General features: G+C 43.5%; 2 protein-coding genes across 2 annotated transcripts in view; both read left to right on the forward strand.

The window, feature by feature from the left end:
- ADPRHL1 (ADP-ribosylhydrolase like 1) lies at positions 1–21,107 on the forward strand. Its single transcript, XM_041465752.1, has 7 exons — positions 1–525; positions 4,219–4,383; positions 9,389–9,514; positions 12,078–12,218; positions 15,310–15,437; positions 19,000–19,132; positions 20,193–21,107. The coding sequence occupies exons 1-7, from the start codon at positions 312–314 to the stop codon at positions 20,348–20,350; spliced, it is 1,065 nt and encodes a 354-aa protein (XP_041321686.1). The 5' UTR covers positions 1–311; the 3' UTR covers positions 20,351–21,107.
- Positions 20,263–25,893, forward strand: part of LOC121352630 — a 13,604-nt gene continuing 7,973 nt past the window's right edge. The window contains exons 1-2 of the mRNA XM_041465748.1: positions 20,263–20,346; positions 24,026–24,142. Of these exons, the coding sequence (XP_041321682.1) occupies positions 24,108–24,142 (35 nt within the window). The 5' untranslated portion in view covers positions 20,263–20,346; positions 24,026–24,107. The remainder of the gene's footprint in view (positions 20,347–24,025; positions 24,143–25,893) is intronic.

The raw sequence follows: 25,893 nt of genomic DNA on the forward strand, positions 1-25,893 counted from the left end.
AAGTATCTCCTGGCTTGCTTTAAGCTGAGTTGCAGAAACGAGGCTTTTGCAGGTCTGCTCTTACAGTTTCATTGAACAAAGCCCCTGCAAAATCCCTGGGTTATGAAATATTTCCTCTCTGTCGGGTCGCAGACAAGAGATGGCATCTGCAGAGCCAGAAAAGGAAGTCCTTGCCTTATAGAGAGAGCTCTTGGTGTGACACAATGGCTGATATAAAGTGTCGGGGGAGCTGAGTTGAAGGCAAAGGAACAAAGGAAGATCAAGATTCAGTGGCTGTCTCGGGCAAAAGGAAAGTGGAAAGTGCCTTGGGCATGGATAAATTTAAGGCTGCGCTTGTTCTGGCTGGGGTAGGGGATGCTCTCGGTTATCGCAATTTCTCCCGCGAAAACAACGCCTTAGGCGCAAAAATCCAGCAGGAGCTGAAGGAAATCGGAGGGCTTGAGAACCTGGTGCTCTCTCCTGACAAGTGGCCAGTAAGTGACAACACGCTCATGCACATGGCTACAGCTGAGGCTGTCATCACAGGTAGGTACGGCGGGAATAGACCACGGTCTGCAGAGGAGCAGAGCTGTGGAGCTGCTGCATTTCTTAGAATAAGCCTGATTGCTGGGGAAACCCTGAGAAAGCGTGTCAGAAGAGCTGCTTATGTGAATGATAATGTGCATTAGCTTGGCTGCTCCATGAGCACAATCCTGTGACCATCTCACAGACTGGGGGGGTTCTTGATTTCTGGAGTGTGCAGGGGCTCATCCTATATTTTCCCTAGAGATATACAGTTGGTTAAAGACTAAAATATCACATGTCCAGCATAACAAAAATAACTGCCAAGTAAATTATCTGTATGCTGGAGTACATCAGGGAATAATATAGCCACTAGAGAGTCTTCTGTAACAGATAAGAATTCTTCTAAGTGCATTTTTCATGTTTGTGTCCAGAACTCCAGGCTGGAGTAGAGTTACCTTAATACCTCTTCCAGGCTAAAAGCACTAGTGCTGTCTCCTCTTTTCTGTCCCTCAAACAGAGGGTTGCATCTGCAAAAAGCTATTTGTTTTATAAAGAGAGCTCCATGTCTTTAGTCCAAAAAGTATACTAACACACTGTATTTATAATGAAATCTGTGAGAATAGTGGAAGTTATTAAGATGTCTTCTAAAATCACAATGGTTTGAGAGAGAACGTTTGTTTTTTCTTAAGGTAGGGGTAGTCTTTTTAAGATGAGAAGTGTTTGTATCCACACCTTACCCATCAAACTAGAGCTTTCTGAGACTGGAAAGATCATAGAAAGTACACCAGAAGACAGTGACTTCTCAACAGTATTTTGCCTCTTGAGAATGATTCAATTTTTCTTAAGTCTCAGTAAAAAGATTCCTGATTTTTCTTGAAGCTCATAACACTGCATAACTACCTGTAGCAGAAGCTCCCAATGTAGCAGAGTATCCTTCACATCAATGAGGTTTCCTTTGTGCTAGTGTTTCACTCCTTTATCTGTCTGCTTCCAATCTGCTCTAAATTTAGCAGGTAGAGATCAGTTGAAGAGTGTGTAGGACACTTCATACTTGGCTATTAGCTAACCAATGGTTTAAGGGGTAGCTAATACACTAAAGATAAGGGTAAGATGTCAGCCTATCAAGAAAAAAGATGACTAGCATATTTCTGAATATAGGCTATGATTAAATACGTATCATATTCTTGCTTATTGAACTCTCTAAAATCATAACTTCTGGGTAATCAAGTCAGAACAACAGTAAAACAATAATTCTTTTCTTAAGTGTTCTAAAGAAAAAAGTTTAAGCTAGTGTTTCCATTGACTGTGTTTATACTACACTCTCATTTCTTTGACCTGATCAGAGGAGCATTTTAAAAAGGCGGGAGAGGAAACAGCAAGGTGGAGTAGGGAATTTTAGAAAAAAATCTTCATTTCACAGCAACATTGGTGGGATAAAACACGTCCTTCTTCTGCTTCCCACAAGGGAAACAAAACCTCTCCTGCCCACAGCAGCGTCTCCTCCTGACATGGGGAATGTAAAATCCCCATGGCTTGCTCATGGCCCAGCCTAGGTGTCAAATCACACACATCAACAGAGTGAAGCTGAAGAAGGCAAATGTCTGTGAGGCTGAAGGCATCTGCCACGAGCTCTGGGGACCTGCCCCTACTGCTGTGGAAACAGATTTAAAAAAAATATATACATATATACAATATAAAATATCTCTGTCGTTGGCTACCCTGCTCCTTGCACATCCTGCTTGCCTGGCTGTTTGCCTGCTGGCCCCAGCACTCCCCGGACGCTCACCTGCAGTTGCGGGATGCTCGTAGGCTGGGACGAACCTGCCCACGGCTCAAAGCCATGAAGTCCCGCTGTCATTGTCGGGCACTGCCCTCGGGGGAGCTCCCAGCCTGAGGCTGAGGTGCAGGCTTGTGTTAAAGACAAAGGCATTTCTCTCCTGCGGAAGGGATTTTGGCAGCGCTTTGGCAGCTGCACGGAGAACATCCCTGGAGGGGCATGGCCACAAGCAACCAGAGCTGTGGGCACTGCTGCAGACTGAGCTGCTGCTCCCCAAATCCACCGTGTGCCCTGACTGAAGGGTTGATCTGACAATGAAAGATAGGCATTACATCTGCTCCCAGGAGGAGTTTGTCCTATAAGGGAGGAACAAGGACAGCATCATCAAACACAGGGAAACTATCTCTGTAACAACAAAGGCATCATCGTTTTCCTCTCTTGCTTACACATGGGTTAAAAAAAAAAAACCCTAAGAGTTGTTTTCTAAAGAAAGAACCTGTCCTATTGATGGCTGAGACAGCAATCCGGCTCCAGGCATGGGAACCATGGTGGGCTTGAACAGCCTGGAGATGCTGGACAACAGGGACTCCGTGCTCAGGGGACAAGGTTTTGCAGGAGCTGCCAGGCAGTAAACCCTGCTCCTGGCTCCCATCTGGATAAACTGTGACACCTGACTCCTAAATCTGGAAAGAGCTGGCAGCTTGAAAGTGTCTTGTTTCTTCAGGATTATATGTGGGATGGCCGATGTAACTGGTCGGGTATTATTTTATGTGAAAGAAGAGGAATCTTTGTTCTACCCTTCATCTCCTTTTCTGCCTGTGTCCATAACTGGTACTTCAGAATACCTCTTGCTTCTGGGACTCCAAACTTTCTCCTAAGTTAAATTGTGGATTTCCAGAATTCACCATCTCTGACAAAATGAAGACATTTTTAGAAGAACTTCTCCTGCTGTGTCATTCAACCTGTGCAACTAATCAAGTATTAAATGGGATTTCTCTAAGCATGTAGAAAATATATACGTGGATAAATCCCTTTGCCTCTGTTCCCACTGATTATACAGCTGTAATAGATGCCAGCGGAAGGTTTTCCTTGACACGAGTCAAGGGCAGGTTTCTCCAAGACAAATGACAGACAATATCAGGCGAGAGAAGCAGCAATACAGAAGAAACAGCCTATGTTTAACAGAGGGAATGTTCCTCCTTAGGCAAGACTGTAGGGCTTTGTAAAAATAATCTATAAACAGATATTGTTAGTGAACTTATTACAGAGAGAAATTTATGTCCTGGAAACTGCCTTCAGGCAGTAGGGATTTACTACTCTTACTGATTTTTATAGTATTTTTTTAAAAAACTCACTGTTCATGATATTATATTTGGAGCCCTGCATGAAAGACCTATAAATTTTAAAATTAAAATTAATTTTAATATTTAAAAAAGGAAGTTCCAATTTGTCTTTTTATCTAGTCATACATATCTCTTAAAGTGACTCTGTAATAAAAAAGGCTTTAATTTTTAAATTGGATTCATGTTTGTATAGGCAGGGACTGAGCCAGGCACAGCTGGCTTTACCCAGACCCTGTGGCATCCACGCTGTCACCTGACAGTTCATCATCTCTGTAATGACTTCACACCACAGAGCTCAGTAAAGGCCCTCAACAGCTACCGTTGATTAACAGAATGCTTCATCATGCCAGTGAAGGAATTAAATGTGGAAAGAAAAAGAGAGAAAGATGAGAACTGGGAGTCAAGACCATTCTCCCTCCAGCCTACTGTAGGATTGTGTAAAAATGTGACAGTGGCACCAGAAACATGACTCGGTATATTGGAAGTGGAAACAGGAATATTTCTCAAATGCACAGTGAGCTTGCTTGCATATTATCTGTGTTTTTTTGCTCTTCTGCCTTCACACAACAACCTTCTCTTCCCTCCTCTGGGCAGATTACTGGTGTTTGGAAGACCTGTACCGGGAGCTGGTGAAGCGCTATGTGGATGCTGTGGACAAGCTCTCGGGCAGGCGGCCGGACCCAGCCACCATCGAGGGCTGCAGGGAGCTAAAGCCAGACAACCACCTTCTGGCCTGGCACACGCCCTTCAATGAAAAGGGTACGGTACTGCTTTCCTTGTAGGGGCCTGGCTGGCATAATGCATGCTCTCAGCGTTTGTGACTATATGGAAGTTGTTTCCTTTTCCCCCCTGACATCAAAGGCCAACACCCCTGAAAGGTTTCCATGCTCGCCTGAGGATGACAAGAGATCTGCCAAGAATTCCTTCTGTAGGGCACTGTGTCCTCTTGTAAGCAAACCCCTCCCTCTTTAACATCTATTTAAAGAGACTTTGTCCTTGGCTCTGTGCCTCAGGGCCCAGATCTTTGTCCTTGAGTTTAATGGTTATTTTAAGAAATATTTTCTGCCATTTTTCCTTTAAACATTTGTAGACTTGGATCTTTTCAGTGAAACCAGATCTGAAACAAAATGCCAAGCCTGTAAATTGCTTTAAGCACCAACACGTTCACTGGAGGGAAAGCAGAGACTTTTCTCCATTTGGATGCCCTGCTAACAACTATGATTGTTTTGTTGATAATCCCTAATATTCCTACCCTGGTTTACCTACGCCTCACCCTCTCTTTCTTTCCCTTTATGATCATTTACTTCTACAATGAATAAAATTTCCACTTCAAGTTAAATAATGCGCACGCAGCTATGTGCACACACATACACACACAGTGCAATTAATCTTGAATCCTCTAGAGACACCCCACTTTCAGAGGAGGGAGACCCAGACAGCCACACGACGGAGCCAGCTCCCACCCATGGTGGCTGTGTCGGTGTGACACGCAGCCACTGCAGAGCACACTGCCTCGACAGAACTGCCTATTGATGCAGCACCATGGCAAAGACCCGGTGGCACAGTGCCATGGCTATTTCTGGGTCTCTGCAGCCAGTTTTCTCTGACAAAAAAAGCATCTCTCACTTGTCCCCCCACTCCTCACAACAGCTGCTGGGAGTGAAAAGGGTGTATTCTTCCCACCCTGCCAGCAGCCAGCCAGATCTGAGAAAGTGGCCCTTTGGCAGTTGTCATGTGTTTTGCGACTGACAGTGGATAAAATTTGGGGAAAATAATTGTGGGAGCTGCTGTTGGCCCCAAGTAGCTCTTAACATTTTTTGACAAGCAGTCGAGTATGGCTGTTTCCTGGTCTACTGCAGTGTTGGAGCTACCACTCTTCTTTCAGCCTTCCTCCTCCCCAGCTTTCCATGATGCACTATCTGCTTTGGGGATACTCTGGGCTAGAAGAATATAACATTAACTCCTGCCTTGAGATCTGGCAGCCAAAAGCCACCTTCTCCATCTGGTCTGACAAATAAGCATTCAGAACATTTCAGGAAGCCTTTTTTTCACCCTGAGAGCAGAAGAACCTGATGTGGAAATGCTCTGTCTTCTATGGGACCCAACAGTGCTATGGACATAACTCACTTTTAATTGAATTTGCACAAAATTCTTTTTGAGGCAAAACCATGCCACAGGCATTGAATGCCTAGCAGTTTGATTATATTTTGGATGGGCTGGAACCAAAAGGCTGACTAGCTGTGAGCATTCTATCTTATCTTGCTTCCAGCAATAATTCGTGTACCAGCATTTGTGGACTTAGGTAATTTTGCATTGCTTATGGATGCTTCTCTGCTCAAATTCTTGTGGGTTTAGTCAGCACACTGAATCCCTAAATCAAATTGCCCTGTGTGTCTCTGCCACCTCATGTCATGCTCATTGCCACACTCATTGCAGAGATACCTGGGTTATGTTAGAGGCTGATGAGATTCCTGTGACCACCAGAAAACCTGCCCAAGATAGTCTAACACCTTCCATTTTAAGAGCTTGTTTACAATTTACAACATGATAAGCACAAGGCTAAAATTCTCTCCATTAAGTGTTTGCCTCTGTTTGTCTGTAAATATTTGTTTAAAGTTTTCATGCAGGTGAGTTTGCTGTTTCTGAGACATGGTAAAAATGTTTTGACCCAGTGCCGAAACTTCAAATTGTTCAGAAGAGAATCATTGATGTTGTAGAACTGGAACCAAAATTTAAGTAAGGTAGTATCCCCTGAGCCAGATATTTGCTTTTGGAGTGGCTGTGAAAGGCCAGGTCAAATAGCTGGGTGCTACCTGTATCATGTGTATTTCAGGCTGAGGCTGCAGCACCCAAGCAGGTCTTTATTTGCAGCTGTGGAAGCCACTTCTGGGCCTCCTGGAAGCATTTGAGAACCTTTTTCTGGTGGTATTGGCAGAGCAGCATGAGAGAAAAGTGTGAGGAAAAATGAGGAAAATGAGGGGAAAGTTGAAGATAAGGTTAAGCTGCATATGCACAGGAGATTAAGGTGCTGGGCTCTAAATCTTCATGCGGAATGATCTGTAGTCACAAAAGGCACATCCTCTTCAGGGCTTAGAATCCATTACCCTAATCTTTGTTATTCTACAGGTGTAGAGTGAAGAAAATCACACTGAGGTATGACATACTAAAAAAGAATTATGTAGTGCACAAATGAAAAGGAAAATAACTGGGAAACATGGATAAGTACAGCAAAAATTCAGTCTCCTCTTGGACAGCAACTAGGGACTTTTAATGAAACTTGGAGGTCATGAGCTCAAAGCAAGATGAAAAAAAAAGGACTTCACACAACACCTACATAAACTGCATAATTATTTTCCAATGCCAATTTGCAGGTGCTACAGTTCATGTGAGTTTGAAAATGAGCTGGGCAAATTCACCCAGGGGAAATCCTTCAAGGGTTTTTAAGCAGAAAGATGAATAGCCAGCTGCCTCCTGGATCAGGGAGACAAATTGTCAGCAGCTTAGTTAGTACAAAGGGATGACGTCATTATACTTCTCTTTCACTCTTTCTTGAGTGTCCTCTTCATTGCCAGACATGATGAGTTAGCTTGACCTTTGGTCTGATCATGGAGGACTGTCCTTACGTTGTCACTTGTGTCACCCCTGTTGCTTGGACTAGTCTTACTGTCCTTTGCGTCCTTAGTTCAAATGGTGGATGTGAGACATGGGAGTTAGTTCCCTGAAGCTCTGTCTGGGTTTAATGTTACTCCATGTGATGGAATTTTTTGTTACCAAGTTTACTTGTCTAATTCTGCAGAAGGTTTTAATGGAACTTCCAAGACTGTAGGAAGGCAATAAAGCGGCAAAGACAATCTCCTCCAGACCAGCAGTCAGATTACTGTGGTACATCTTCCACTTCAGATATACTGAGAGATGTTATTTAATTAGCAGCTTTGTGTAGTGCAAGAGCCTCCCCTCTTGGATAACCAGCATGGACTGTGTCCTTTGGGAAACCAGGTTTGCATAGTGAAGACTCTTGTCTGCTACTCTATGGCAGCAGATGATTTAATAAAGAATTTGTTCTTGCAAGCAGGAGATATTTTCTCTCAGTTGAGTGATGCTCTGCAAGACTGGATTTCCTTCCTGACCCTTCTTTGTGGTTTCCATGTGATCTGTGGGATAAGCAGACAGTTTTATCTGCTCCTGGATAGCTGCTCTTAGCGGGGAAGAGGAACTCTTTTCCTAAGAGGGAAATTCAGATGTTGCACCTGGAAATGCCAGTAGATGGTTTATGTTAGTTTGGCTCAGGCTTCAGTTTGGTTTGAAGTAAATCTCACTGCCACCCCCAATACTCCATTTGGATCACACTCATAATCTCAGGACACTGGAGCTGGAGCCACTTGGCATGAGACTTGATGGAAAGAGGTGTTCCAAAAGAGCCCCTGGTGCTTTGCTGTCACAGCAGACAAAACCCAGTGGAGCAGCTGAGGGCTCTTCTCCAGACAAGTGGCTGAAAGCTGTGACCCTGGCTCCTGGGCATCTATGCTTCAATTCACTCTGGCCCCGAGTTGCTCTACTATGCCGTCATACACACTAATGGACATACTGCCTTTCTCCATGCTGCCTGCCTGGGAGAGACAAGGAGATTGGGCTCGTAATGCAGGTTCACATAAGCTAAAATTAGGTGGCATAAATATGCCCCTTATCTTCCAGGAACCTAGAAGAGAAATGCTGATTGCTCTCAGCTATTCCCATGGTCACTGGGAAGTGTGATTGAGCAAAGACAGTGCTGAAAAATGCCAAGTACTTTGAAAAATAGAAGCCTATCCATCTCAGGGTGGTTGCCTGCAATGAGTTAATGCTTTTTTGGGCATTGGCTCACCAGCTACAAAGAGGAGATAATCACCTCACTGGTGCCTGGTGAAGATAAGCTCATTAAAACTTCTCTAGGAGCCTAAAATTACTGTGATAAGTACTGCAGAGAAACTCATTAGTAAGTTTAACTCCATTCAATGAAGTGTTTAAAAGTTGAACACCTGGGATCACACATTCAGTGCTAAGGAGTAAAAGAAATTCTGAATTAGCTCTTCAATAATGTTACATGGGGTGGGTGGAGGTTCCCAAGACTAAGCTTGGTAAGTGTAGGCTGTAGCACAACAAGCACTAATTTCAGGTTGCATGGGAAACTTCAGTTCTGACATTGCCTAACTTTGTAGGGTTTGGCTCAGTAGCCTTTAGTTTCTTTTGGACACATTATTTTTGTTCGTAGCAAAAACTGGTGAGGCTCTCCAGGGTGAAATATGCATTCAAATTGAAAGGTGAACTGTGAAGCTTATATAAAGTGTTTTAATTGTGTGTTTACAACTATAAAATAAGGGTGTGTGGAAATGTATCTGTTTCTCAAAGCTCTGTTTCTGGTGTGGGTACCCAGAGCAAGCAAAACAGCAGTGTCAGCCAAAAATGAGCGAAGATGGGATGTGAGTTTGGATCAAACAAGTCCCATGAACAAGACAGCACACGGCTTTCTGAGCCCACTATGGTCTTCATGGCACTTGATTATACTGGAATATACCTGAAAAACCAGAATGACTATGTAGGAACAAAATTCCTCGCAAGAAACTCTCAAAACTTGTAACTCATTTTGCATGGTAATTTTCCATTCCCTGAGGAGTTCCCTTCCCACACATGAGCTGAATTAATGAAGTGTGCTTGTCTCACATTTTATCAACATATTTGTGTGAGATCAGTCTCCTTTTAAATGCATGGTGTTATCCTTTTACTTTAGGTTCTGGATTTGGAGCTTCCACAAAAGCCATGTGTTTAGGGATGCGATACTGGAAGCCAGAAAGGCTGGAGTCACTTATTGAAGTGAGCATTGAGTGTGGACGAATGACTCACAACCATCCCACAGGTAATGCCTGCACTCTGACATCCCCTAAGGCAGCTTTGCTCTTTGCAGGGACTAACATGACTGCTGTGAACTCCCCTGCTTAACCCACTTCTCCTTTGCAGGCTTCAAGGCCTCAGTTTGAACTTTGCTTGGTTAATACATACATGTGTATATTACTTATATAGGCTTATATATTTGCCTTGTGTATTATGCTGACAACATCCTCAAGCATAGTTGTTTTCTCTCCTAAAATCCCAATATGTAAACATAACCTGCCTTGTCCAAAGCATATTCATGTTAGTTGCCTTGATCAAATTTTAGGATTCACGTATATCTAGATGACTCACTGTTATCATGCAAATTTATGGTTCAGGGGATAACATTTTTCTCTTGGCAGGTTTTGTCATATCCAATCACTGTAGGTAAAGGTAGTAAGCCAAAAAAACATAACTCCACATATTTTAGGATACAGTCTGAAACATTTTCTAAACAAAACCTAAATAAGCAGATTTAATGTTGTTTTTAATATTCAGGTCTGTCATTTTGATAATTTTATGCTATGTAAACATGTATTCATTCTGTCTGTTTTAAACAGCAATAAATAAAACCATAATGAATGGTGACATGTTCAGTACACTCAGTGCTATGAAGCAGTCAGAAAAGCCATCAGGATGCCATAAAATTAGGGAAAAGCATTCAAAATGAAGTAGAGATTTTGGCTGGTATGTGAAGTCCGTGGCGCATTAGCAGCCATAAGACTGCTTGTAGTCTGTGTCCGTCACGTCAGAAAGGGTTTGTGAGACACAGAAAATGGCAGCAAGAAGGATCCAAGTTGTCAGACACCTTCCATACAATGAAAAATTACATCCAGGAAGAGTTTTCAGCTAAGAAAAGAAACAAGTAGCACAGCAGGAAGGAGGAAGGAGAGGGGTGGAAGGGCCACATGCACCTCACTGCCATCCTGAAATGTGTCAGGGAAATGCCAGTTATGATCCTCATAACTCAGATTCAGAAAACCCAGCCAGTGTGTCAGTTGGGACTGAAACATGAAGACAAAGGAAATACTTGCCCATGTTGTCCACAGTGAAGCCTGCTACAGGCAGCTGCAAAGTCCACGGGTATACCTGGGGTCAAAGGAGACCAGGCAAAGAGGCTGTCTCGTCAAAATCAAACAAGCTGTGTAATTAGAATGGCCCCTAAAACCAGCCTGGTTGCTCTGGGGAATGTAGAAGCCAAACCACTTCACTCTGGGGTTCCCTCTGTCTTACAGAGGCAGACACCTTGGCTGGCTGTGCTTTCTGCGGAGCAGCAGGCTGTGTGAGGGCTGCCGAGAGCAGGGGCAGCAGGGCGACAGCAACAGGGCATGGGCAGCCTGGGGAGCAGGCAGGAGGAGACTGCCAGCCCCTGGAAACCTTCAGGGCACACCCCAGCCTCTGCCACCCTCTGAATGGCTTGTCCCACTGCCCCCTGCTAGCTCCTTGATTCACACTCTAAACCCTCTGCTGCCACCTTCATAGTAAATGTGGCCCTCAAGGATCTTTGTGGCATCTGGGCTAGATGCTGTCTGAGTGAGACCCTTTGGGCTGGGTCTACATGGGCTGTTATTCTTTATGAGAACATCTATGGGACTCAAGCTGGATGTGCTTTGGGCCTGACCCAGTACTGCAGGTCTTGTGGCAGAGGGAATTAGTAATCACCTCATCTGGGCTTGTCATCTCCTAAGATAATTTTGTTTTACCTTCAGCAAAACACACAAAATTCATGATTACCTCTATGTGTGAGTGAACACTTTTGGACCCATGCATGGAGAGAAGCACCTACATCAATACTTTGCTCAGCTTGGATTTATTTAGATGACTGACTGGTTTTCTTAAGCTTCTTTTGCCCACTGCACCAGGTTGGCTTTTTGCCCTTGCCAGAATGCCAAGAGCCCAAGCAAATATAAGAAATGAGCTGACTGCTTCTGGTATCACTGAAGTGTTGAGTGCCCATCAACAGTTATAATATTTGTAATATTTTAAATGTTGAAATATTTGTAACCAAAGTGGAAGACCAGCATGTCTTTCTTGGACAATTTCATCTTTCTTGGACAATTTCTTCTTTCTTCTAAGGGGACATGGATTTGTTCCCTTAGAGTCAAATGAGCCAGAAATAGTGTTAGATCTAGCGAGCACCACTCTTGGGCTGGATGATGTTGTAAACAAGCTGATATAGCCTGTAATTGAATCACTTTGTACAAGTCAATTATTTCATGTGACTTCAATTAGAAGATTTTCAGTATCCCATTGGTAGATGATGTTTATTTTTGACCCCTACCTCAATTTCTATCACATTACACCACTGAGAACAGAAGCTCCCTTCTGTGTAAGATAACTCGCAAACCAATGGGCAGCACTCATTAGCCAATGATCTCAACATGCCACAAGTCAGGCTGCAAACAGGCAGAGATGGGTTGTGTACATTTGTTAATCTACCTGACAGCCATGAGGCATTCCACTGGTGACTTTACGAGGAAAAACAAGGACAAAAAGGATGGTACCAGCACAGATGCACACTGGTAATCCTCGTTATTTGTGAATTCCAGGTTTTCTAGGATCCCTTTGCACAGCTCTCTTTGTGGCATACGCAATACAAGGGAAACCCCTTGCACAGTGGGGAAGAGAGATGATGAAGGTTGTGCCCATGGCTGAAGAATACTGTAAGAAGACCATTCGTCACATGGCAGGTACCGAGTCTGGATCAAATGTTTATTTTCTTAAAGCTATCTTTAGCTGGAAAGGCATGAAGACATATCACTCCCTAGTCTTTACATCTTGCTGCTTTCCCCCCTCCTCCCTCCAGAGGTTGTCCTCTCGCTTTCTTTGCTCAAAGAAGTAAGCTCTTCACAGGTGGTGCCCCCTTCTTCTACCACCAGTTAGTCACCTGATATATTGGTGGCAAAAATACAAAGCAAAATAGCAATGACTGTGCCCTACTGCACAGTTTTATTTTTAGGGAATCTTCAGAGATTGCTGGGCAGGGGGGAGGAAGGAAATTTTCTTTAGCAGGTTATTAAGCAAACTGACTGCTGAGATTAATTATTCAGCTGCCTTCCATCAATTAGTGCAGTTCAACATCTTCCTTAAGGAAAACCACTGACACTCATCATCCTGCCAGGAAAATTTCACCTGCAGATGCCTCCTGACCAAGAGTAAGCTTTTGACCACAATTCAGATTTGACTTGTTTTTCTGAACAAATATTAAAGATACAACCTGTTGTATCCTTGTTTTAAACAATTGAGTGTCACCCAACTACTGAACTTAATACTACTACTTTGTTATTGCTATGCATGAGTCTTTGGGGCAAAGGTGCTTTAGTCCCCCCTTGCCAGGAAGTGATGCTTGTAATGGTGAGACCAGCCACGGACAGATGAGTATCATTACATGCAAACATCAAGGTAAGAAAGAGATTAAGGGACAGCTGTTGAGAAAGACTGAATTCTACAGAAATCTTTATGCAAGAGCACTCAGAAATTAAAACATCCCTGAAGAAAAGCTGCTGCTTTAAAATCTGAAAGGAGCCCCAGGAAGGCTTTCTGAAAGACCCTGCATTTTAATCTGTGCCTCATTGCGCACCAGGATTTTTTTAGCAGAGACCCATGAGGAGCAGGTGCAGGATTAATGTGATCGAGCTTCTCTCTGAGTGGCTTTGCAGCAGGTCCCTGTCACTCCACCCCAGCAGGACCCCTCATGTGGAGGTATGTGTGCTGGGCTCCTGAGGCATGCCCTCCAGCCAGTGCCTGTATTGTTGAGCTTCATCCTATTTTGGTAGCGGGAAAAGTGTCCTGCATTAAAGTTAAGCTCCTTGGCTGCTGAGATGTGCTACAAAGAAATCCTGCCAAACAGGGTCCTCCAGTTTTAGAAAATCCTATTTTAGCTATATTATCCCCCATGAATAACAAACAGAGAGTTTGTTATCCATGTCACAGAGAGTTCAACTCTACACCCCTCTCTGATATCCAGTTGCAGTTACTGGCCAGATTGTTCCATGGACCTGAATGTGACCATCACCTCGGCTGGACTCAGGGGATGGTGCAGAGCCTTGCTAGGGCTAGTGTCATGAGATTCTGACCATGCTACAGATCCACACAACAAAAATCTCCTTCAGCTGCTTGATCCCTCTATTTCTGAAACTGTGGAACAAGCACCTTGCTTGTTAAGGTGCTACATAGAAAACATTCAGTTTTGAGGCATTTATGGTTTATTGTCATGAGGGAATTAGGGGGAAAACACCCACAAACAAACAAACAAACAAAAAGCCAACAAAAAAGAAAGAGACATGTCAGGTCACTCACATTTCTGAAAACTGTCATAACCAGCTGCTGTAGTGGGTGTTGATAGTTTACATTTGCTTTTCTTACTTCCGTTTTCCTTTAGATGCTATATATACATCTAGATGCTCTCCTTGGCCTGATGGCTGTAAATACCCTTTCACTCTGTTTTTGTAAACACCTCACCTTTTTAGGGTTCTGGTGAATGGTTTCTTTTAATTCAGGCCAAATTGGGTCATAGACTCAGAAAAAGGGCAGCTGGACATTTCCAGGTGTCTGGGGCACGTGATTGAATGCTCATCACTGTCTGGGGCTGGGGCACCAGCAGCTGACAACTCTATGGAACTATGAGGTCCTACAAAGCAGCTTGGATTTTTACAAAAAAAGCCCATTAAAGATCTTTATTGCCAAAGAGAGCCACAACTGTGGTATTTCAGGAAAAGAAGCAAAATCAGGTTACATCCTTCAGGTGAATGGTTTGGTTGTGCTTTGTGTGTGCTTCTCAGCCACTTGCAGCACGCACCACTGAGCAGCGGAGCAGGAGAGAGACAGGGAAAAAGCGGGAATGTTAAATTTTATTTTACACCCACAGTTCCATCCCAAATTGCTGTTTTGCCTTGGCACACTTAGCCATCCAGGCCACCTCACTGTTCTCTAACTCCTGACCCCCCTCAGCTTGCCGGGCAGGGTTTCCCTCAGGTCTCAGTTCTGCAGGCAGGTACATGTGTATGTGCTTAACAGTCCAGTGTGGCTGACTTAGGTGCCTTTTTAAGCCTTTATAACAAGGGTGAACCAGAGCACTGGCTTGAAAATAAACTAAATTTAATACGTTTATTTACTTATTTACGAGGAATATTAAGCATGATTAGAGATCACTTCCCAAAGTGACAGAAAAAAACGAGAAAGACATATGATTATTAAAAAAAGGCTTATTTCTATGGGCACAGGTAGTAGATGTGTGTGTTATTTATCCCTTTGCTACATTTTATATGTATTATAATATATGCAAATGGGAATTTTGGACTTTCCTGTCTGTTTTTTCCTGAATGATCACACAATAAATGTGATGAAAAGAGAACAGAAATACTGGAGAATTTATGCAATTAAAAATTCATAACAGAGGTAGGTGGCAAATTGTATTTAGGATGTGGAAGCATCTTTAGATATTCTTTAATCATAGTAAAGGAATAAGAACTGACAAAGAATTTATTATTTTCTTTTTGTTGACTCTTTTCCTTGGAATGCTCTTCAGTAAATTCTTGTAAAATTTCATCTTGATATATCTTAAATGACATTAAAATAACACAAAATTCTGAAAGTATGTTCTTCATTGCATCCTCTGTTTTTAATCAGGTGTTCCACTCCATACATACTTAGTATATATGCAGTACATTACTGTAAAATACCTGGGGTTTCATGTCAGTCATTATCCTGAAAATATGTTAAAGTAGAATTAAAATTGTTCTTGAAATGAAATACTACATCATTAATTTCTTTTGCCTTCAGAATATCAAGAGCACTGGTTTTACTTTGAAGCTAAGTGGCAGTTTTATTTGGAGGAGAGAGAAATCAATGAGGAAAATCAGAATCAACCTGTCTTTCCAGCCAACTATGATGCAGAGGAGAGAGAAAAGGTAACTGCAACTTCTAAAAGTTCTTTGGGTGGCTCTGGACCAACAGAGGTATTTTCAAAGAGACACACCACTATTTTTCAACTGATGGCAGTGCCAGAGTAGTCAGGAATTTATTTCATTTTTTTTTTAATTTTAAGAAAGAAAGAACAGCTCTCATCCTCAACTCCAGTACATGTTAGCTCTAAAAAAAAACAAAAACAAAAACAAAAAAAATAACCAGTTACCACCAGTGCTGGGTTTGCTGCACTGGGAGAAAACAGAGCAGAGAGGCAGGCTTAATGGTCCTGGTACCTAGAACAAGTACAAAATATGGGCCATGGCTATCTGAGGGTGGAAAAGGCAAATGTCCTGCCTGGGGCTCTCATTAAAGCCTAATGGAGCTGTGGCCAGAGTCTGACAAAAATACCCCCAGGTATTAGAAGCTGAATTTTGTTATGTTTAGTGGAGGGTGTCCCAGCTCATGGCAGGGGATTGGAACTCAGTGGTCTTTAAAGGTCTCTTCCAATCCAAACCAGTCTATGATTTTTCGGTCCTTCAGGCAGAAGACAGACATCCCAAGTGATTGATTTGCTGCCAACCTGGGCTGTGCCAAGCTAGTTTTAAGTGTCTTGAGAGATGGTGTTTCACCACATTCCATGAGATACTATTTTATAATGTCCATGATCTTTTCTTCACTGGTTATATCTTCTTAACTTGAGAGAAATAATGTGTCTTCCCTGCTGTTTACAGCTATCTGATATGGGCTGGCAACCCCAAAGCTCTCCACTTAGCAGCTAAGCAATAAGTATGTGGTTCTTGACATCCTTTGCCATAAATCAATCCCTTTTTTCCAGATTATGTAAGTATAGTTCTATGCTTACAAGTCACTTTGTGTATTTTTAGGTGATTATCTGTGCAGTGAAAGGTGCCTATGGAAGTCCAATTGACTGTGGATAATAAGAAATTGCTCACTCTAAATATAAAGAATATTCTCTTCCAGGTTGATTTTACTAATTCAGTGCCATGAATTTTCTACTAGTTTTATATTCCTTCCAGTACTACTGGAGTTTCTGTAAAGCTTTAGGAGAGATTAAACCAAACAGTAATTTCCCATGATAATTTCAAGAGGGAACTGTATGCATTTCTAATAAGGAAGCAAAATTTACCTTCATTACCCTAGCCCAAATATTTTGGCCTGCTGAGCTATGTATTTTGGTGAACAAGAAAGGAAAAATGGTGCCTGATCCTCAAACTCTCCCATCAGGTTGACATCATAGCCTGGCAGAAGTTGAGACACTTCATTAGTGTGCTAATAACTATGGAATTAATAGATGAGGAGAAGGTAACCATTCTGCCTGCCTTCTTCCCAGGAGTGCCCTCCCTTTTCCTTCCCTCCAGACTAGCTGTCCCCTGGTGTTTGGGAATACAGCCAGCTGCCTTTCCACATGCAGTTAACAGAGCATCAGGATCTGGCACAACCCTTGCCCACAGGTCATCACACGCATGTTCCTGCTTGGCCAGCTGCACCTTTCTGCAGGCACAGTGCCAGCTGTATGTGAAAGTGAAGCCCTCAAATGTGGCTTGGATTGATCCAAGCATGTTTCAAAGGCAATTTTCCTCCCAAAAAGAAATCACACCCTGAAATGCTTAGCAGCAAAGGCCACATTCTCTATAAGCTGGCATATATCATTTTTCAGTGAGGTGCCTTTGGAAGACGTTAGATTCATGGTGAATGGGCAGACATTGCTCAACATGTGGGATCAGATCAGCCTTGATTCTGCAAACAAAATACTTGCCTGACTCACTTTCCTGTGGTGGACATAATGTGCTACAAACCAAGGGAGGAACAAAACCAAAGTAATCCAGGACAATTAGACTATATGAACCTTGTTTCCTTAAGCTGGGGTTGCTTAAGCCAGCAGAGAACCCAAAAAGGAGGGAAAATAAAAACAATGGAAAGGGAGTGCTAGCCAGCAAGGGGTCAGCTCCTGAAGGATGGGGGAAGTCAGAGGCAGCTGTAATTACTGGTGGCAGGGGTTTACAGCAAGGAGGGGACATGTGAATTACCTCCTGGTCTTGGCAGCAGCTCAGTGCCTTCAGCAGGAGAGTGCATGCTAACACCCCATCCAAGTCCTAGGTCCTTGCTGGCCCATCCAAGGGAAGCTGGGCTGATACCACAGCAAAGCACAGGATGCTGGAGCTTAAGGGAGAAGGAAACAGTTTGGGAAGTGCTGCCTTGGGGCAGTTAAGTCCTGCCAGGTTCAGTCCCAGGACAGCTATCTGCAATGTAAAGCTGTTTCAGCAAGGCGAGATGACATCGGACGTGTGCAGAGCATCAGGGATGAGGAGGAATAACTGGAGTGACACGTGAGCAGCCTGGCTGCACACCCAGAATAGCCTCTATGCTGAGCCCTCCTGCCTTTGGTAGCATTGAAAGTCTGTCTGTGCTGCTCCACCAGCATCCAAACTGCAGCAATAGGGCTGGAAATTTGCACGGGGCAAAGGATGGCGTAAAGGTATAAATAATCTCCCTAAATTCTCAAAAAAAAAAACCCCAAAAAAACCAAAAAAAACCCCAAAAAAAAACCAACAAACCCACACAACCAAAAAAGAAGGAAAGAAACATAGAGTGAAGCTGCAGTCCGACTCTGCCATGTTTGATGTATGTGTAGATAAACCTCAATCAAGTATGAAATAGCTCAGGTGAAAGTGAATAGAGAGAAATGCCAACCCTTCATACATGATGCAGAAGCCAAGAGCCAGCCAACCAGCAACATCCAACTTGCCATGACATGAGTTAAACTTCAGGAAATAAAGCTGCCCATTTCTTAACAGGACAATATTTTTTAACTATAAATTTATTCATGTTGAGATAATAACAAGTTGTGTTTTCTGCTGTACAGAAAATCCAATTTTCCTTTGCAAATCTCCAAATTGTGGTTTTGGAGTTCTTTCTTCTGCCTTCTTCTCCTGGGGAAGAACTGTTTCTTACATTTGCAAATTATTTTCCCTTTTGTTCAACAACTGTTTCTAGAAGAGGAGAGAAAAGGCTTGGCAAGAAAAAGACAGAGAAAGGGGCTTGAATTACCTAGTCTGAAACTAAGGCCCTAAAGAAATTACTTGATCAGAACACTTTCACCCCTCATGAAAATTTGGCTAATTGAAAGGTTGCAAATGTGTGACAAGAGGAGTTGAGAATATTCCCAGAGGCAGTAAGAGGACTGACGAAGTATGTTCTTACCAACCGTAATTTTTTATATGATAAGGAATTTCTAGGACGTGAATTTGAAATCTGTCTTGATCTACTTTTTGGCATTTCTGGCTTGCTTAAACCAACCTCTTGGGCTGGTGCACTAAGCTGGAGTGCAGGCTTATACTGGCACCTCAGGCATCACCAGGACTGCTGGAGCTGCCACTGTGGCTTGTCCCACACTGCACCAGAGGAGCCACAGCACAGCCCCGGCTGCCCTTTCCCAGCCCAACGAGCTATTCCCACTCAGCAGGGGAGATGCCAGCCTGGCCTGGCCATGCCCCACGCCTGCAGCTCCAGTGCCCTGCCCTGCCCGTGCTGTCTCTCCCACAGACGTACCGGCGCTGGAGCTCCGAAGGCCGGGGAGGACGACGAGGCCACGACGCCCCCATGATCGCGTACGACGCCCTGATGGGCTGTGGTGGGGACTGGACAGAGCTCTGCAACCGCTCCATGTTCCACGGAGGTGAGGGTCCCCTGTGCCTCCCGCCCCTGCTCCCTCACCAGGGCCGGGATAAAGCCCTCCTGGCTGCCTCTGTTGGCCAATCTGCCGTGTTGTCCGTAAAGTCCTCACCTCTGGTTTTAGCCTCTAAACCCCATTCTTCTGGCAGCAGTAGCCACACAAGCTATTTACAGCACTTTTCAAATGCTGGCCCATCTACATCTCATGGTTCCACCAGAGGAACGTGAGGTCTAAGTCCAGTACAGCTTTTAAAGGGCTGGCAGATCCTGACAGAACATGAGCACCTTTGGCAAAACAATCTTTTAGCTGCATGTAATGAAACCAAGTTAGGGAGAAAAATAATACAGCACCCAAACAAGTGCCAGCCAAATAAAATCCATCACTTGGAGGCATACAATTAAGTACTTCTACAGCTCTGTGTGAGGGAACTTTCTCATTAGCAGATGCATCATGCTGGGCTGTCGGGAAGGCCAGCATTGCTGGGGGGAGGACCCCAGCCCTGAATCACCCACTCCCTCCCTATGTGGTGTGGGGCCTTTGCAGAGGCTCTGGGTGTCCCACCTGCCCCAGCACAGTGGGGAGAGCTCACAGTCCCCCACTGCAGACCCTGGCAGGCACAAACCCACAGGCACTGCATGCACAGAGCACCAGTGCTCCTCAGCAAGGCTGGGTGTTTTACAGCCTGCACTGTGCTGTGCTGCGCAGAGGGAAGAGACACTCTCCAGTCCAGAACCTTTGTTGTATAGTAGACACCCCTGGAACTATTAGTCCCCTCTTTGCTCTAAGCAATGGCTAGCTGACTGCAGGAGCTGCTGTGCGGGGGTAGATTTTCCCTAAACCAAGTGAGCTCCCAGCCCAGGAGCGCACACCACAGTGGCGCCTCCATGAGCTGGCCTTGGCATCACTCTGTTACTTTAGGCATCCTTAGCCTTTAGGACCGACCCAACACGCCCTCACTGCACTCCGTCAGTGTGGAATGCTCCCTCCTCCAGGCAGGGCAGTTTTTGGCTGTGTGTGTGCAGGTGACACTAAGAGACCACTGCAATTGTGTTTAAACCTGCAGGGGAGAGCGCGGCGACTGGCTCCATCGCCGGCTGCCTGTTCGGCCTGGTTTACGGCCTGAGCAAGGTGCCCAAGGGCTTGTACCAGGACCTGGAACAGAGGGAGAGGCTCGAGTTCTTGGGCGAGAATCTTTACCGACTGTCCATGGAGGAAAAGTAAAGCAGTTTCTGCCATTTTCTCTTTCTATAAAGATTACATCAAATCCTGTAGATATCTGACTGGCATTCATAGCGAAGGAAGTAGCCCTGAGTTAGTCTGAAGAGCTCTATGTACATTGCGTGCAAGTGAAGATAGCTGAGTTATTAGACTGATGAGAATCATTAGACTGATTAGATATACGTGATATTTGTGGGTTTTTTACAGATGTAGGGATTTTAAATATAAGGAGTGCTGCTTAAACCTTAAATGGCAAAAAATAAATAAAACATCTTTTGACTGATTTCAGTCTAACTTGCAATAATACCACTTCCTAAACAGCTGTTTCCAGTAATTACACATATGAAATTAATTTTCAGAACTAATGCTTTCTTGCAAAACTAATGGTAGTACCCACTCACGGGGATATTCTCTGTATATTTGACAATCCTTTCACCACTGTGTCCCTCCTTGTTCTCAAATCTAATGTGTCTGTGACACTTGTAAACCTAATGTCTCATGGATTAGCTTTTAATGAATCACTGATCCCTGTATCAGCACTGTGGTGTAAGGTATTGTTACATTAGAAGCTTCCAGAAAAGGAAAAGCCAACACTAAAAATACCTCCAAGGAACAAGCAAAGCATCAGTGTGTCTAAAATTTCTGATCAATGTGTCTAAAATTTCCGAATGATGTTTTTATTCTTATTCAGTCTCCAGAACAAAAGTTTCTCTAAAATATAACTGGCTGAAGTATCTGTAAATAAATTAATCTTGCACTATTTTCTAAGTATCAGTCTTTATTTTTAGATTGAAAAGATTATATGTTGCTGTATCAGTATCAGAATTTTTGGCTGAGGTCTTCAAGCAGTTGTAATAGGTCAACAGTTAGGCTGTGATACATTTCACAAGTCTGAGCACCATGAAAACCCCAAGAAGAAAAGTTACAACTGCTTTACCTTTTCCTTTTTTTCTTTTCCCCCTTCCTTTTATTACACACAAAAGAACCTTTTGTTCTTTTTTGCCTTTCCTTGCCTGGCTTCACCTCACCTTTCCTCTCCAAGTTCTTCTTCAACATTTCTCTTTTTTTTTTTCTCTCTTTTTTTTTCTTTTTTCTTTTTTTCTTTTTTATTTTTTATCTTTTTTCTTTTTTTCTTTTTTTTTCTTTTTAACTTTAATTTTTTTTCTTGTCCTTTTTTCATCCTTTTTTTCTTTTCCTTTCCCTCTATCTTTCCTCTTTTTTTCCCTTCTTTTAATTTTTCCTTTTTGCTTTTATTTTCTCTTTTTTCAAGAAAACCAGCAAACTACAATTGGGTTAGAAGTTGCATACCATAAAGAGAGCAAACAGTAGGCTTGATGAAGGAGATCCTAATGCCCCCAAAGAGCAGCACGGGCACAAATATGGAATCCTCAATGAAATAACGCAGAAGTGAGCTCAAAAATTGTTCCCACATTTAACCTCGTGTTTTACTTTAGAAGTTCAGAAAGTGAGGTCTCCGTGAAACTTTCTAATTTCCACCATGTGTGATTGCCTACGTGGTGTTGGTTTCTCCTGTCTTTCTCCAGCTGCTGAACTGTGTTTTTAAAAGATAGCTAAAAATACATTAGTACTTTCCTACGCCTTTTTCCGTGTAAGCCATTGCTGGAATCATCACTGGGATGTAATGTGGCAGACACAGGAGCAGGTGATGCCTGTCAGTAGGAATAGCAGCCTGCATGACAATGTCCGTATGGGGAGGTTTTCCGTACCGCGCGTTACCTCTCGCTCTCTTGTTGTAGCATGTTTTCTCTTGGCAGCTTCGCAAGGTGCTTTCTTGTTTGCTTTGGAGATGGGTTAAACCAAAGGCAGCAATTGTGTCAGTAGCTTTTGGTGCCAGAGAATACCAAGACTTTCTGAAAACATTGCTTCTAGTTTAGGATGCCTCTAGCACTCCTGTAATAAATTCAGCAATAGAGAAGAGAGAAGAACATATTCTGCATAAGGTAGGACTTCTTCTAGTGCTTTGGCTTTTCTTCTTCCTTTAGGAAAAAAAATAATCACCGACAAATATTAAGGGGATTCATAATCTTTCCCATTTTACCTTCTATCCAACCTGGGCAGAACCAAGTTGTGTTTCAGAGATCAGTAAGAGAATCTCATTGAAAAAAAAGGACTGAACCTTTAAAGCACCATTTCTGCAGCTGTTGGGGTGAGCAGTGCCTTGGCCATCATTTCACTGAACACACTCAAAAGGCCTGTGCATTGTTTTGAGTGGGCAGAGCTGCTCCTGGTTGTCTTGCTTATCTAGGGGCAGGTCATTGGACCAAACACCACACAGAGACAGGTAGGGATGCCCCGAGATGAGAGAGGCCATGAGATGCAGTACTTTGCACACTCAGCTCATGGCCATTTCCCCAGAGCCTATCAACAGTAAGGCAGACCAATCTCATTGATCTCTGACAGCTTTTGCAGGACAGTGGTTTTCAATTTGTTTCTTGCTTTTTGATGAGGCCTCCATAGTGCTATTTCCTTCTGCCCATGCCACTGTCCCTGCAACAGCCAGTCCTTTGGGCAGCCAACAATGTCTGAAACAATGACAAATATTGAACATGAAATTCAGGATCAGGAGACAGAGCCTTCTCTTTTCCACGCCAGAGACACTAAACCAGAAAATCCTATAACTGTATGCTTTTAGCAAATGCCGTGGGGTGCCACCATGCCCTGCTACTCAGCATCATCAGTACCCCTAACTGAATGGCAAGGTTGGAGGGCACCGGTGCAGGAGGCAGCGGGCAGGTCTGGGAGAGAGTGCCAGTTCCTGTCCCTTGGCCTTGGCACCTCAGGTCTCCTCTGCCCATGACACAGGAGTATCCACTGCAGAGGTTTCTCTGGGACAGGCTGGCCAGCGGGATAGGGTTGCACGGCTGCCCATTAGCATATTAGGCTGTTACCACTCTGATGCTGCCTGTGATTAGTGTCCCCAAAGAATCTATAAATAAGTAACTAAACAGCCTGTCTTATGCATCTTAATTATTTGTAGGCCAAGAGGACAGGAAACTTTTGAAAGTGGCTTTGCCTCCTCTACAGGTCCAAGCAGTCTGTCCTCCAGACACTGAAAACCATGCAGCAGCATAAACCAGCTTCCATAACCAGCAGCACACTGAGGCACATCACAGTCATTAAAAAGTGGAAACCAGCATCTCCAGGGGAAAAGAGGGGTGAGGGAGATAAAGCACATGTTAGGCCATTTTGCAGGATCAGGAAGGAGCTCAAATATCTGCTTTGTCATATGGCATAGCTCACAGTGCTGGGAAGTGAATTCTGCTGGCATGGTGTTCCCCCGTGCATTGGGATTACCTGTCTGGAGACTCCCAATGGGGTTAGAATTTACTGTCTGTAGTTGATACAGAGGTGACTATATTTCATTGATAGATGACATAGTTTAAGAACAGCAGGATGCAACTTGGGAAAAGACAGTAAGGAAAAATTAGGGATGATGATTTATCCTGTTGAGAATAGCCATCATGCTCCCAAACATGGGAAGTCTCTTACTTAGGCCTCCTTCCTTGAGGGGAAACCACAGTGTTTCCCAAACACTAGTTAAAGCAGACTCACAACTACCTCCATTTTCTGTGGTGGTCTCAGAATTCAGTGTCATTGTACCACTGCCCTGGCACAGAGTGCATTTCAGATTTACATGGTCATGATGGTCATTTGCAGGTGACGTCTCCTTGGAAGAACTGCAGATGCCCTAAATAGGTGCCATAGCTGTTTGTTCATTTTCTGCTGCTGGCTGGTGAATATGGATCAAACACTCAACCCATGCAACAGGTCTTGGTACTTAAGGCAATGCAGTATTCCCACAAATGCTACATTTCAGATGGCATCCTATAATAACACTCTAACATGGAAAAGGAAATCCCTGAATAGAGCTCACTCATAGTATATTTTAACGAAGTTGTTTGAATTTCATAGCTCATATGTGATTAATTACTGTGAATATTCCTAGCAGAAAGGGTCTGATCTCCTTTCCTTCACAATCAATAGTAGTTTGGCTATGCTGAAAGCAAGACTAGTCTGTATTTTGCTGTGGCCATTTATAGCAGCCAAAGCAGTCCAGAAGGGAGGGGTAAGCAGGGCATCTGGTTCCACTGCTGTTCTGAGAGATCAGAGATGACCCTGAAGCACACTGGTTGATGGCCCCACATGTTTTTCTGAGTACACCAGACACTAGTTAGGGAGGAGAGGGATGGTAAGCTTGCAGTTAAAATATATCAGCAGACTTGCAAGGAGAGGGAATGAACCTGGATATTTTTAGCCAATTATACTCTGAATTTTGGTTCTTTCTTTATTCTGAAAATTCCCACAGTTGGGATGAATGGGCTTCTTGGTGTGACATAGAAGCTTTGCCCCTTTGGCTGTGGTCAATTTGGTAAGGGAAAAGGTGCTATGCTGAAATGTGCTTATTCCCTATCAAAACCTACGAGGTATTGTTTGTCACATTAGACATGGGCCAGTTGTCAGGCTTTTTTCTTTTATTGGCCTTTAAAAATACCTACAAAGTCATTATAAATAGACCTTCTTCCATTCAAGATGGCAAATGCAGCTGAGGGATGTAATTTTCAATATGTGCACTTGAAATGCAGCCAAGTGGAATCCAAATATCACAATCCAACTGGACAAGGACCAGCCCTTCACTTTGCAAACAGCCTTTTATAATATAATTGCAGTGGGGGGCCGGGTCCAGTTTCCTTCAGAGACCATGGTGTGCCTGTTGCTGGGGCACAGCTGTGCCTTCCCCAACTTTCCGAGTTTGACACTCCCTAAAGGATGACCCTCTTTGCAGCCTTTCTTCATTTTCTACATGTGGACTTAATTTAAAGAATTTTTTTATTCCACTTCTGGTCATAAAAATTAATCCCCTGCAGGTATGCAAGCTGCATTCTGTGCACAAAGCTATTTCACTGCATGGTGAAGTAACCTTCCAGATTTTCATGGTGTCAGAAAGCTGACACCTCTTCATTTTTCCCTCCTAGACCTATCTATTGTTATTGACTTCAAGCTTCAGCTTTTCAGTATTTTACTTAGTAACTGACCCACACCAATTAAAGCATTGCCTAAATCCCCAGCTGTCCAAGGACCTGATTCTTCAAACAAGCAAAGGTCCAACATACCATCCTTCTTCCTCCAGATTAAAAGAGTGAAGGGACATGGCCAGGGTTGTTGTTGTGGTGATAGCCTTCACAAAGCAGATTTAAGAGCATAGTCCTGATGTGGGATTTCAATACTATCAAAAAGAAAATAACAGCAACCCTGTTGTGTTTTTTTTAAATTCTGGGGAGGTATCTACTGACTTCTAACCTATACCAGTAGTAAAACCATCAGTGGCACATTTGGGCCCTTCAGCCTTGATATTTTGTTTTAATGGTTATAAACCAGAGACAGAACCATGGTTTTGTGCTATCTGCAATCTCATCATATTTACCTTTGCCTATACTTTACCTAGCAGGAAAGGAAAATACCTTCAGTGTTGCCCTCACTTTAGGACAGGGTAATTCTAAATGAGGAACTAGTGGCACAGAGGAGAT

Source organism: Pyrgilauda ruficollis, unplaced genomic scaffold, assembly GCF_017590135.1.
Source record: "Pyrgilauda ruficollis isolate IOZ18807 unplaced genomic scaffold, ASM1759013v1 scaffold190, whole genome shotgun sequence".
Taxonomy (NCBI): domain Eukaryota; kingdom Metazoa; phylum Chordata; class Aves; order Passeriformes; family Passeridae; genus Pyrgilauda; species Pyrgilauda ruficollis.